The following is a 14,858-nucleotide window of genomic DNA, read 5'->3' as shown; positions in this document are numbered from 1 at the left end:
TACCAAATACCTTAATTTTAAGTGTATCAAAATAAACTACAAAATACAGCAGCCACACCATGTATCAAAATAAACTACTGTATTTTTGTATTTTAAAAATACTAAAAAATACTTTTACAAGGGAGCATGAAATTTCTTCACAAACCTTCCTCTGACTCAAAATGTCTCATAATTGTATCCTAATTTAGTTACTTGATGTTTGGTAACAAAGGGCCTTCTTTGCATCAGCAGCACTGACTCAATGACAAACAAGTCATTCATACTGATAAAGAGGTTGACTGGCACGAAGTATTTTATGTATTTTGAAAATGCAAAAATACTAATCTTAAATGTATTTAAATACAAATTACATTTGATTTTTGCCGAAGGCTTTCAAATACGTATTTTAAATGCATGTATCTGAAATACTGCCCATCCCTGGGCGCAATGATATTACGCAGCGCCTAAAAATAGGCTAACTTCTGCCAACTTAACCAACGTGACCACCTGCTTGCACAGGGAGCGTGCTGGGGACTATTTTCAGGCGCTGCGTAATATCATTGCGCCTGCTGCACCCATGGTACGGCAGCAAAGTTCCTTGATTATTACGCCGGAATGAGAGTATAGTTCCTAGCCATATCGGCCTAGAAAATCGCAACTTTTCATTTTCCGTCGGTCTTAGTACACGATGTAACTACAGAAGAGTCAAGTTTTAAATGGGAAAAATATCGAAACTCTTTGGTCATGTTTGAGCGAGATGCTAATGGTCTAATCAGATTCAATGATCCATGCTAAGCTGCAGCTAAAAGTGCTACCGCCAGACCCGGAGATCGGCTGAATGGATTTGAAAATGGTAAAACTCAACTGTTTAACTCTAGGAGAGTTGGAAAATTAGCCTATTTTCAAAAATAGTGGAGTGTTCCTTTAACATCTGTATTAACTCTCAATTCATCATCCTGTGTTCAATTTAATTCAAATTCCATCGCACAAATTAAAAAGCACCCAATTCTTCATTTCAAAACGTGAAAAATATGAAGTCTGTAATGAGTCTGAAGAATTGAACAGCTGATGATAATCTTGAGTTTCTACCTTACTGCTGACTGGCTCATCTTTTGGTTTTTTAAACTACGGCTCAAGTCTGTCAGGATGAGAGATGAGGAAAATGTGCCTGTAATGAAATGACTGCATAGAAGCAGACATAGAGTGATGTTTACTCACAGTGTCTGTGAGATAAAAGCATTAGGACCATTACCCTTTGAGCCAAGGGACTCCTGGAGTGGCACTGTATTGTATTTCGCCCACTTTTATAAGTCCTTACAAATTACAGCTCTGGGAATATAAACAGCAAGCTTATACAAGGAGTCTTTGTACTTGGCATGTGTCCCTGTCTTCTAAGGGCCAGCATTTTATTATCAGGTTACGCTCAGGTCATCATCAGGTTACACTTCAGACCAAGCACAAATTAATAGCATTGACCCTCAGGTATATTCAAGATGCCGAATACTGCTTCCAAACCCATCAGTTGTATACATCAAAAAAAGACCATCCATGTATCCATGTTTTTTCCTTTTCCTCTTGTTATAAATTCTTCCTCAGAAATCTGAATTTCCTCCAAGTACAAGGTGTATAATGCATTCTACTGAGAGAGCACATTAATAAATTACTTTTTATTCATATTTGGTTTGCAGCAGATGCGGGACAATTGGTTTGCTGTTAGACTTTGAAACAGTGACGTTTATGAGTTAATGTTGCATCTTCAGCACAAGTGTCATGTTTTATTTTAGACAAGTGGCTTGTTTGTTCCTATAAGCACAGACCTGATGAAATTAGTGCTTGCTTCACTTCACAGTCACATCAGTGTGTAAAATTGTTTTCATGGTGCAGAAGTCTCAGCCACCTCAGGTGATTTAATAATGCAGTACTTGTGGTGAATTTAGTGTCGTCTTGGTAAAGTGCGGACGTGCTTTTCTGTCTTCTAAACAACAAAAGGGTAAGGATCCTAATACTGAGCCCTGAGGCACTCCTCCAGTCCTTATGTTATTGTTTATCTGAATGAAGCCACAAATTCCTGTAGTCATGAGAAGTTTTTTGCTGATCACAAGCAGAACTTTTGTTTGACCCTTCTAACACATTTCCAAGCCAGTGAAGATTCGCTTGGATTGTAAAGGCATGCCTGTTCAAGAGGAAAATGCATACAGCAGAGACCAGAGTTGCTCCCAGTGTGTGGGAGAGCTTTTAGATCAGTGTTCCCCCTTTGGGAGTCACTGACTTTTTTGCACTAACAATAGCACTGTAACAGTTATTTTTATTATGAACAGAGTTTAAACTAGCAGTTTATCTGCTCTCAGTAATGGGAACTAGAGAGAAGACAGAAGAGGAACATCCTGTGTCTTGCTGTGATGTTTTATTCTCAGGCTTTTAGAGTGCAATGTAATCTGGCTGAGCAGCGGATTCCATTATTCGTTAAAAATACAAAAACAAAATGCTCAAACCAGTAAATTGATTACAGCGCAAACGGGAGGTTTGTATTTATTAAACTGAATTACTAAGCAACCCAGGGTTCAGACATTTCTCTTCAACTGAGTCTTGTTTTTTATTTTAATGGGGGCCACATGAATGCCGCAGTTTTGCATCAGACGTTTGCATTCCAGAATTGGTTTTCATTATGTTTGTTATTAAAAGCATCCCTGTTTACCCTTCTAGCTCACTGCTATTATTACTCTACACTAATTACTAATGTGTTGCCAATAGTGACCACTGAATAAAAAAAATTATGGTGCCCCAGTGAACTAACTTGCATATTATTATTATTATTATAGACTTAATATTTTATCCTAGAGTCCAATGCAAATAATAATTTATTTATGGTCAATTTTTGTTTTCTATAAGATGTTAGATAAACTGAGGGACCGCTGGATAAACACAGGTCTGTGGGACAAGCTTGAGGAGCGGAAAACTGTGATCACTGAGCCACGTGGTGGTGGCAAGGGTGATTTTGATGAGTTGCTGCAGACATACTACGAGGCTATCAGAGGAACAGCAGCCAACAGTGAAAACAGAGGTCAGTGTTGATTCATTTCATTCCAAATGCCGTGTTTAAATGTGTTGTCTGTGTGTTGATTATGATTTATTTTCCCAGATGGAGCATTGCTGGTTGCTGTTTGCAGAGGGAAGGTTAGCGAGGGCTTAGACTTCACTGATGATAATGCCAGAGCAGTGGTCACTATTGGTATCCCATTCCCCAATATCAAAGATTTGCAGGTAACGTTCTGCAAAAAGCGTATCACTAGTATAATTGCATATACTGTATTTGGCATGTCTGTGAAGTTTCTCATTCGTAATTGTTCTCATGGATGAGCCATGTTCAAATATATAAAAAATAGTAGATTTAATTAATAGAACTCTGTAATAACATGGCATCTTATTTACATTATTCCAATCCCATAATTTTAATAATGTCACTATAATGCCTGACCTTGAAAAGTGTATTGCTTTAGTAGTTGTTCTAGTCAACTGGATGTGATTTTTGTGGTTCAAGATGATTCAACACCATCTAAGTGGCTTCGTGAGCTGTGAACTGATGGTAGAGATTCCCATTAGAGTAACTTCGCTAGATTCTCGTAATCTTTTTATAAACTGATTGAAAACTTTTTCACTTTTCTTCATCCTCATTTCAATCCTGAAGTATCATTTGTCTTCTCATATGTTCATGTCTTTAAAAAGTTACTTTGTTGGCAGAACATCAGTTCCCAACCTTATTGTGATCCGTAAATGAATTCAATAGTGATTTTGCTGTGTTTTGACTGTCCTTAGCAGATAGGCCTGACCTTTAAACTTCCCCCTCTGTCTACCTTGCTGTCAGAGTATGTTGAAGCTCTCCTAACTGGGTCTGTCACCGTGGGGATATGTACAGATGATTGACACTTCCGAGCCCTTCACCTTAGCGGAAGCTGTTGGCGTGGTTGTACCCTTACCTCTGGGGAAGGCCTTTGATTTTTTTTTCACTTCTGCTTCAGTGGAGGCCGATTGAGTTTGCCATTTTGTATGAGTTTTGGAGGGTTCTGAGGTAGGTTTTAATCATGTGGCTTGTTGTGGACAAGCGATGAGTTGGTGTGCCAGAGAGGGTGAAGAGCAAGGAGGCAGGGGTTTTCTAGTGCACCTGGCCAACCGTAATGCTCCTCCTTGTTTCAAATGCCACATGAAGTGGTTAACAGCACTCAAATGTGTTTGTTTGCTGCCCTCGATTTCCCCTCAATACCTTCCCCCATCTACACAGATGATGCTTTGTCTCGTTTGCCTAGTGTAGGTTAAAAGATGAAGGATGGTGGAGTTTTGGCGTATTCTTTCTTATCCCAAACAGATTAAGAGTTGCTGGAGCCGTTGCTACTTGTGAAATGAGAATTTTTTTTAAAGATTTATTTTTGGCATTTTTGCCTTTATTAGGATAGGACAGTATTTCAGACCGGAAACGAGGTGGGAGAGAGAAGGGGGATGGGAACGGGAAAGGTCTGCAAGCCGGGACTCGAACTCGGGATGCCTGAAGTGCAACAGCACTATATGTCGACGCGCTGCCCACAAGACTGTTGGTACTGACAAATGAGAATGATTTTTCAGGTGGGGAATAAGTCTATCTGCAAATCATCTTCTTCAATGCATCTTTTTCAATTTCTGTACTTATTTCAGGATTCCCATAGTGATAATTTCCAGATCTGAAAAAGTCAAATGTTGTTGAAATGTCTATTGTGAATATATACTTCCATTGTTTAATTTTTCTGAAAGAAGTCTCTTATGCTTAAGGCTGCATTTATTTGTTTAAATATACAATAAAAACTGTAATGTGAAATATTATTAGAATTTAAAAATAACTGTTTTCTGTTTCTATCTATTTTACAATGTAATTTATTCCTGTGTTGGCAAAGCTTAATTTTTCCGCAGCCGTTACTCCAGTCTTCAGTGTCAGTGCTTCAGTCTGTTTTTGTAACGATATAAAATTATTTGCCGTCACTTTTGGTCTGTTAAATGCTTCCTGAATAAAATTAATTGAGTGGAAGTAACCGATCAAATATTAAAGGGGTCATATGATGCTGCTAAAAAGAACATTATTTTGTGTATTTGGTGTAATGAAATGTGTTTATGCGGTTTAAAGTTAAAAAAACACATGATTTTCCACATATTGTACATTATTGTTTCTCCTGTATGCCCCGCCTTTCTGAAACGCGTCGATTTTTACAAAGCTCATCGGTCTGAAAAAGCGAGGTGTGCTGTGATTGGCCAGCTATCCAATGCGTTGTGATTGGCCGAATGCCTCAAGCATGAGACGGAAATGTTACGCCCCTCACCATACTGTTGATGCCGTGTCCGGCCGGAGCGACGAGACAAAAACATTAAAACCCATTACAAACGAGGCATTTGTTGCATCCAGTGGGGACATAATTACTGATTATAATGACTTATACTGTCTTTTTACGCGTTGCGTTGCATCGCGCCGCGTAAACATAAAACCCTGTCTGTATTCTCTCGCTCTCTCTCGGACGCACTCGGTCTCTCTCACGCACTGTCTGTCCCTCTCGCGCACATTTCCGGTCTCTCTCGTGCATCTCGCTCTCTCTCTCGGACACACTTGGCCTCTCTCGCGAACTGTCACTCTCTCTTTCTCCGCGTTCGCTTCACTTTTGTCCAGCCCGGCGCCAGATCCGGCAATCCACAGCATATATACATCCAAATACATCCAAGTTGATATATCTCTTTGGATTTGAGACTTTAGTCTTTGCAACTTTACAGATCTTCTTTATGCACCAAGAGCTTGTAACACTCCAAAGAGAAAGGAAAAATTTAAATCGCATCATCTGACCCCTTTAAATTATTTTTAAAAAATCCTGAACCCAAAATTGAGTAGTAGTGTGTTTTTTTTTCTGTTAAATTAAACAATTTTCAATTTGTCATTAAACGTTCTTTTGAGCCAAACTGGAATTGGTAACTTCAGTTTACAGAATGAAAAATTATTCCGTTTTCTAATTATTATTTTTTAAATCTTTATTTTGTAATCACAAATGACTGGCAAGGTCATGGAAATCCATTGTTTAAAACGAGAGCAAACTGTTTTATGCAAGCGTTTTTATAAGTCCATCTCTTCATTGTTCATACTAGGAAACAACAGTTCACTCAACAATTAGCAATTAACCACACAACAATGTTTATATCACTGATGGCCTGCATGCGAGCTTTTGATGCAAGATGTTGCCTCTCCTTTGGTTGAGTGAATGGGGGGTGGAGATGACCCCTGGGGATATCCAGGATATGACCCTAATGCAAATTAAAGAGCGGACACTGACACTATTTACTGTCAGAGTGCAATGGTTACTCTATACAAAGCCAGTCTAACAAGCACATTAATGTTTGCATCGGCACTCACAGGGAGCCACCCAGTTTTTTTCAGAAAATGTAAAAATATAGATTTTATTTCATTATTGTGTTTCAAACTTTCAGAATGGTACACTTGTGATTTAACTTTCTACTGTCTAGTCAGAGTAGTAGAGGTCCTGTTGTGTGGATGCCTGCACAGTCTTTCCAGATAGACAGAAAAGCTATTAAAGTGCCTCTAAAACGAGAGTATCGCTTTTATTAGTCCGTTATTGGGAGCAAGATCAAAGGTGAACTTGTAACATTGTAAGCCGATGGTGCACACAAAAACTGGAAGGAACATGTTTTGTTTCGCTAAGAAAAATAATCTCAGATTTAAAAGGCAGTAAAAGGGCTATTCCAGCTGATGCCGTGTCTCGGTGCCTAATGAACAGCTTGTGTGAGACGATGGAAAGTGTGTTAAATTGTAAAGGTTTGTGTGGAATGTTGTGTCTCGTTTCTCTTTGATTTTCCTTTTAATTGCGGAGCCGAGGACTCTTAGTATGACCCGCTCTGCTGTTTCCTAACACAGACAGACAGCAGGCTACGAGATCTCGGTGACGGGCACGACGGCTGCAGTGTTCCGCTCTGCTGCAATGCATGCCTCTTGGTCAAATGTCTGTTTTTAAGGATGAACAGGTAAAGAGGTTGAAGCTGATGCGAGAGTGGGCTCTCTCCTGACATTTTATGTAATCCCTTCCAGCTTGCGGTTTCTTGCACATTGAGGAGATTTGGCTAGCAGCGGGAACTGGCTTTTTCACATATGCAAGCTGTCATGTCAGATTGAGTGTTGACGTGATACCGGGAGGTGAAGGGCCTTGATAGTGTAATAGACTCTGATTGGATTTATATGACAGTCCGCCTTGGGGTAGCGGCCTTTAGTTGACAACAGGATCTCTATCCAGATGCTTTTAACTAGGGCTGCACGATTAATCGCATGCGATATTTAACGCGCATCTTGTCAGAAAGCCGGTTCTGTAATCAGTGGTAAATCTCCATCACCTGCGTGCTTTCACATTGAGCAGCATTAACTACACAGAGCCGTTGTTCACTGATGAGCTGCGCAAAAAATCGCGCGAATATGAACGTGGTTTTGCGCAACTCGTCAGTGAACAACGGCTCTGTGTAGTTAATGCTGCTCAATGTGAAAGCACACATGTGATGGAGATTTACCGCTGATTACAGAACAGTCTTTACTGACAAGATGCGCGTTAAATATCGCATGCGATTAATCGTGCAGCCCTACTTTTAACCCTTCCACTGGGTTAGAGAATGAGATTGTGCATCAGATGGCGGATTCAGTCATGCTTAAGTGTTTGCTCATAAATTCGGCCCCATGTGTATGTCAACGTGTCCATGGGTTTCTAAATATTCCTGATTAAGTGTGAGAACATCGCGGATGACGCAGAGCTGATGTGTACAAGAGACAAGCCTTACCTGCAACGGTCATGCCCTCGTACAGGTTGTGGCATCTGAAAACACAGTACCTGTCACAAATAGTTAAGGCTTTTGTCGTCCTGTCCCATCCGACAGGATTTGAACTTTTCACTTGTCAATTCATAAAGGTTAGCGTTAAAACTGTGAGGGCAATAGGTGAAAATTGATGGATGCCTCCCTGGCATTTTTATGGCAAAGCAGATGCCTATTGTCTGGTGGCCTCTTTCTTCCGCCTCTTTGCAATGGATCAGCGGGTGTGGGCAGGCAAGTATGAAAGCACTTCAGGCCTAGGGTGTCATCTTCAGAGGAGCTTTGCCCTCTGCAGATCGCCGCTCACTAGTCCTACCTCCTGCAAGTGTTAATCTAATTAGTTCTATATGAGCGGCACGATGGTGGTGCAGCTGCCCCACTCCCAGGTGTGGCCTGTGGGGTCTTCTGATAAATGTAAAGTTAGTGAAGATGTATACTGTCTACTGAGTTTAGAAAATAATCTTTATTTGTACAAGAACAAAATTCTGTCAGTTTATTGTCATTTTAAACTTATAAGACTTATTTTCTTCTGTGTAACACAAAAGGCTAAGTTAAGCAGAATGCCTCAGGATTGGCTCTTGAATTGCCTAAGCCAGCAACCTTCCAGTTACAAGACCTGTAAATGTACCACTACACACTGCTTAACCAATGATATACTGTTTGTTTATTTTGCTCAGGCTTGGAATCTGTTCATCAGAAGTTCCACAGAGTTTCCATGGTCCCTGCAAATATAAACTAAGGAAGTTTAAAATGGTGTTTTCCAGGCCTATAAATGAATAGAATAGAAAAAGAAAAGTCAGGGAAATTTCTATGCTTAGACTACCATTAAAAGGTTTGAGTCCGTAAGATTTTATGTTTTTAAAAGGATTCTCTTATGCGCACCAAAGCTGCATTTATTTGATAAAAAATGCAGTAAAAATCAATATTTTTAATTTTTATATATTTTGATATGTAATTTATTCCAGGGATGGCAAAGCTGAATTTTCAGCAGACATTACTCCAGTCTCCTTTGTGTCACTTGATCCTTCAGAAATCATTCTAATATGCTGAATTGGTGCTCAAGAAACATGTATTATTATCAATGTTGAAGAAAGTTGTGCTGCTTAATATTTTTGCAGAAACAGTTATACTTTTTTTCAGGATTCTTTCATAAATAGAAAGTTGATTAAACAGCAATTATTTAAAATACAAATATTTTGTAATTAATTATAATTGTACGTTTTTAATGTCACTTTTTTCAAATTAATTTAATGTACCCTTGCTGAATAAAAGTAGTAATTAATAAAAATCTATAACACTTTAGAATAGGGAACACATATTCACTATTTATTAACTAAGAGTTTTCCCTTAATAAACTCCTAATTTGCTGCTTATTAATAATTAGTAAGGTAGTTTTTATGTTTAGGTGTGGGGTCGGGTTAAGGGATCTAGAATATGGTCATGCAGAATAAGGTATTATTATGTGCCTAATAAGTACTAATAAACAGCCAATATGAATGCTAATAAGAAACTAGTTAAGAGTGAGAATTGGTCCTTAAAATAAAATGTTACCAAAAAATCGTACTGACCCCAGCCTTTTAAACGGTAGTCTATGCTTATGCTCATCCAGTAATCACACATTCAAAAAAAAATCATTTTCTAAAAGGTGTTGAGAGTATTTTTATTATACCCTGACCTGAAATTCTATGTTTAATGTTTTTATAGGGGACATTTTGGTCCAAGTCATTGTTTCTTTTGCATTGCAGGTCGAACTGAAGATGAAATACAATGACAAGCATGCCAAGTCACGAGGGCTTCTGCCTGGTAGCCGCTGGTACGAGATTCAAGCATATCGGGCACTAAACCAGGCACTCGGAAGGTGAGAGCCACATGAATTTCACAAGAGTTGATATTTATGCAATGACTTGATATTTAAGACCAATTTGGTATAACAATACAGTATGTTTGTTTTCCTTATAGGTGTATACGACATCGAAATGACTGGGGGGCACTTATACTGGTAGATGACCGGTTTAGGACAAACCCGAACAAATATATCACAGGTAAAAAATGACAAATGGTCTAAAAGTGCTAAAAACGATTGTCCCATTTTCACCCAGCTGTAGTTCCATTTCTTTATCACTAGATGGAGATAATGACCTGTTTTGAAATGTTAGACTGTGGGCTGCGGCCAGATAATGTGTACATAAGGTCTTGCTCTTTTACATGTAACAGTGATAGGTTGAAAACATTCATTACTTGAAAATCTACACTTATGGACAGTATTGTGGTAGAGTGTTATGAAAATAGTGGTCAAGTAAAGTGGTTAAATGTTTGTCAAATGCTGCTGTCCTCTTCTCTCAGGCCTGTCAAAGTGGGTGCGTCAGCTAGTGAGGCACCATGACACCTTCACTGGCGCCATGCAGTCCCTGGAGTCCTTTTCTCAATGCCAGCAGGGGGCAGTAGAGACCTTCGAAGAGACACAATCTCAGGCTGCCCCTCAATACCCCAGCCCCTCCATTGCTATCTCACCCTCTCCTGAGATAATCACCCCCCACAAGCCATTTGACTCTCAGCTTGCGCAGCCAAACCTATACACCGAGGTGCAGGCAGCCAACTCTGAGAGCAGGTCTTCTGAATCAGGTATATGGCTTGTGGAAACAAAATAATAATTGTATTTGTTTAACATTCTCATTAGTGTCCTGAAGGAAGTCATTTGGTGATGATGAATAATTGTTGGGCCAATGGTTTCCTGCGTCAATCCATTAATGTAACTTCCATGCTATTCTTTTATTTCTGTCTTTTATAATGAGACCTTTTTGGATTATTTATTTCGTGCTCTTCATGTCATTTAAAGGAAAAGTTCACCCAAGAAAATGAAAAATCATTTACTTACCTGTTATTTATTTATTTTTATTTTTTTTTCATCTTGGAGCTTGACAACTCAAACATTACCATTCAAAAGCTTGGAGTCTTTAAGATTTTTTAAGACATTGATACTTGTGTTTAGCAAGGATTCATTAAATTAATCAAAAGTGAAAGTAAATACATTTGTAATGTTAAAATATATATGCTATATACATCTTTTGAAATTTATATTCTTCAAAGAATCCTGAAAATCTTGAAAAAAAAATGTTGTTTCCACAAATATAATAAGCTGCACAACTGTTTGCAACATTGCTAATAATAAGAAATGTTTCTTGCACACCAAATTAAAATGTGACATTGAAAATTCGAGTAATGGCTGATCAGTTTTGTCATTAAATATATGCAGCCTTGGGGAGGATAAGAGTAAACTTTGAATGGTAATCTGTGTAAACTAGTGGCCGATACATTCTTCAACATTTCTCCTTTAGTTTTCCACAAAAAAAGAAAGTCAAATGTATTTAAAACAATGTGAGGGTGACTGAGTAAAGGATGACAAAATGTATTTTTGGGTCAGCTATGCGTTTATGTGGCATGTACATGTATCCATGTGTGCTGTACACACTCTTCACTCCTCATTGCCCCTGTCAGACTGTGTGGCCCCCGAATGACTGAACAGCATTGGGATGAGCAGATGTCTGACTGTTGCTTTTAATGAAATCCCTTTGACCTTTGTTTGTGGTAGATTGAGCGTGAGTATTTGCGCACACTTGAGAACAAATCAGGGACTCCGCTCATTCAGACATATAAACCATATTGAAGACCCAAACCTAAAGCCCATACATAGTTATCATAGAGACCCTGTGCTCCACCACTTAATCAAAGCTAAACCTCAAACGTGTTTTGTCTGAAGGACAATGCTGACCGTATTGTTTTAATCAAAGATTCTGCTTTGAGGCGTACGTTTGAGCTGGTATACACACCCAAGAGTTTTGTATAATTGTCACTCAGATGTCTTTGTGTCTGTCTGTTTGAACAGGTGACCAAAAGAATATACAGCATCCATCTGAACCAAGCAGAGAATGTAATGTCCAAAGAACGCCATGGGCTACAAGCCAACTCTTCACCTCCACTCCAGTCAGTAGCCATTTCAAGACTCCTATTTTTCAATCTGAGCCGGATGTGAATTTGGTTAACAAGAAGCAAGTTCAGAAGGAAGTTATTTCTGTGCTTCCTGTGGCACCAAAGCACCAAATAAATGGTGCTTCTTACCTAAATGACAGTTCAGTTGAACCTCAACTTGAGCAGCTCTTTGTGATCCCTACCTCTACTTCAAAGCAGAACACCAGCGGAATGGACCATGAAGATACTGAGGATGAACAAAGTATCTTCTACAGCCCTGAGCTGTTTGAAGGAGATGAGGAGGAGGAGAAGGAGAAGGAAGAGACTACTGAGATGAAGAAATCTCCTCCAGAAGTCAGCCATCCTCTCGCTAATAGCACAGCCAGTGTTCTTTTGGAGGATTTGTTTGGTTCAGAGCAGGGCAAGAGGACATTGTCTGAAGACCTTGTGAGCAGCGCTGTCCCAGACAACACATTGTTACAGGGTAGTACAGAGCAGAGAGATTTAAACCGTGGTACAGATTTTGAAAATGTGCCTGGCTCACAAAATGGCACCAGCAGTAGTCGGTTACGTAGGCTCTCCAGATGTAGGCAGAAAAGGCCCAGCACATCAGCAACATCAGGTAAACTCACCAACTATTTTAAACACATACCTTCAACCAGCCAACCGTGCATCATTACAATTGATGACTGATGATGTTTAGCTTTGTCTGTGATGAAGAAAGAAAAGAGTGAATGTATGCAAGTCTATTTTGTCTTATTTGGTGTAATAATGAACATTATATCCTATCCCCAAAACCAAACAAATGGCCACTGTTCTGTCTTTAATATGCTCCCAAGTATATGTGTATCTTTTATAAGAATTATTAAAATAAGTGACAAGCACATGCTCCTCTCTGTGACATGATTTCTTGATTGATTTTAATGAGTGGTGGCTAAAAACTGGAAGGAGGTGCGAGCAGGGGATTACATGGCTGATTTCTCTCAGCTGAGCGGTTCTGAGTTTTTACTCAAATTACAGCCCAGTAAAGTTTTATTTGTGTGAACTCTGAATGTAAATGGGGGGTAGCTGGGTAGTGCTGGGGGCCGGGGCGCCAAGGGCAGGCGGGTCTGTAAACAGGCACAGGAAACTGCTTCTTTCGGTCTCTCACTAAAAGCTCTAAGAAAAGACAACATGTGAAGGATTATGTTACATAAACACAAATAACGCATCGAACCAGGCTAATTCTATAGTAAAGTATTTTTAATAAAATGGTAATTAAAATTTTAATTATTGAATGTAGTAACAGCTATTAGTAGTAGTAGTATTATAAAAAAGTATAATTTATTGTTTATTTTTATTAGTTAATTAAATAGTGTTTAATTAAAATGTTAATAGTAGTATTGTTTTATTTTTGGTCTTTTGATGCGTGTTCAGGGCTTCTGTATTTACTATTTTTGTCTATATTTAACAGTATTTTGTTACTTCCTCTTTCCTTTTGTTTCCACGACTTTGAACATCAAAGAAAACCTGTTATTGTTAGTAGTAGTAGTAGTAGTAAAATTTTAATTATTCTGTTTAATAAGTTAAATCGTTTATTTTATTTTTTATTTGTAATTTTAAGGCATGTTCAGGTCTTTATACTTGGAAGTTTTGAGCACTCTTGTTTTCTAGAAACATCTAACAGAATTTCCTTACTTTTCTCTCTTTTTGTGTCCATGAATACAAAAATGTTTTTATTTGTTTATTTATTTTAAAAACATTAATTTTGAATATTTGGCAGTAACCAATTAGACAAGAATGTCTATTACTATGTCTATTAAGAGAGCTAGAAAAAGGCATCTTAGTATTTGAATACGGATGACCAGGGGTGTGGACTCGAGTCACATGACTCGAGACTCGACTCGTTGACTGGCAATAAACCAGAGACTGCGTTCAGGGAGCGCTGGATAGGCTAGTATAACTTACTGGAGTAATAGCATAACTTACGACAAAAGAGAACAGAGATAATAAAAATAACAAATGACATGATTCGTCTAGTAGCGATCTCCACTTGTGAAAAGCGTTGCCCTGTCCGTTTGATCGTCGCCCAGCAGACACACGGAGCGGGCATGAGAAACGAGATGCACGGCCGCGATCACTTCACTGGTGCTCACCTCATCATCACTGTGACCGCTGCTGTTATTTAACTGCTGCAATAGCAAAAAACTCTCTTGATATTTTAAGAACAATTACAGAAGAATAAAATGAAGCATATTTCATTACCTTTTGAAACTTAAAATTTAAGTTCAATTTGAGCAGATGATTTTACCATCGCTGTCATCGTCAGAGCCCATTTCCACAGTACATTCAGCATCTGCGTCATATTCGCGATCTCATCAATATTCATCAATATTTTGATCACTGGCAGCTTATTCACCACATCCAGTGTCAAATGACAGTAATATTTATATTTCATTGCGTATAGTAATATCAAACAGTGTCACCTTGAGGAAAAAAGATGCATTGCACATATGGAGTCATCAGATATGTAAATATAGTTGCTCAGGAAAAAATACTTATACATTTACATACCTCGGGTCTCTAGCGACCCTATACACTTTTAACAAAAAATTAATCTGAAAACTGGCATTCTTTTATATTTTACTATTTTTTTCTTGTTATATTGTTTATAATTAATAGATTGAGGAATACATAGAAAGTTGATGTCTAACTTAAAAAAAATGAAGGAGGGAGAGGGTAGAGAATGATGTCCCGGGTCGCTAAAGACCAGAGGTATGCATTTAAGGGTTAAGTTTAAAGTTAATCCATAATTGAGATTTAAATCTGAGTTTAAAGTTATAGTGCAACAGGATTCAAGTTCAATCTTAAATATAACTTAAATCCGATCAAAATGATGGGTTAAAAATGTAAACCTGCTTATTTTTAAAGGTTTGAAGTTTGGTGCAACAGAATTATTAGATAAACCTTGATTTAAATCTAGATTTAAAATTAATCATTGCAAACCATTCAGCTATAATTTGAAGAAGAAAAATGCACATTAGGCCTAATGTCTGAAGTGAGCAAGC

The 14,858-nt window shown here is 38.4% G+C and overlaps 1 protein-coding gene across 3 annotated transcripts in view; it reads left to right on the top strand.

Annotated features, from left to right (window-relative positions):
• The window catches only part of LOC107685073 (Fanconi anemia group J protein homolog), a 43,632-nt gene extending 30,899 nt beyond the window's left edge, over positions 1-12,733 (top strand). For all 3 annotated transcript variants that reach the window (XM_016481534.1, XM_016481532.1, XM_016481533.1), the window contains exons 15-20: positions 2,869-3,040; positions 3,119-3,240; positions 9,591-9,703; positions 9,805-9,887; positions 10,189-10,467; positions 11,729-12,733. In XM_016481534.1, coding sequence (XP_016337020.1) covers positions 2,869-3,040; positions 3,119-3,240; positions 9,591-9,703; positions 9,805-9,887; positions 10,189-10,467; positions 11,729-12,504 — 1,545 coding nt within the window. In that variant the 3' untranslated portion in view covers positions 12,505-12,733. The remainder of the gene's footprint in view (positions 1-2,868; positions 3,041-3,118; positions 3,241-9,590; positions 9,704-9,804; positions 9,888-10,188; positions 10,468-11,728) is intronic.
• Positions 12,734-14,858: the final 2,125 nt, after the last annotated feature.

Source organism: Sinocyclocheilus anshuiensis, unplaced genomic scaffold (genome assembly GCF_001515605.1).
Source record: "Sinocyclocheilus anshuiensis isolate Anshui unplaced genomic scaffold, SAMN03320099.WGS_v1.1 scaffold914, whole genome shotgun sequence".
Taxonomy (NCBI): domain Eukaryota; kingdom Metazoa; phylum Chordata; class Actinopteri; order Cypriniformes; family Cyprinidae; genus Sinocyclocheilus; species Sinocyclocheilus anshuiensis.
The sequence above is the reverse complement of the archived record's forward strand: the minus strand, read 5'-3'. Positions and strand labels throughout refer to the sequence as shown.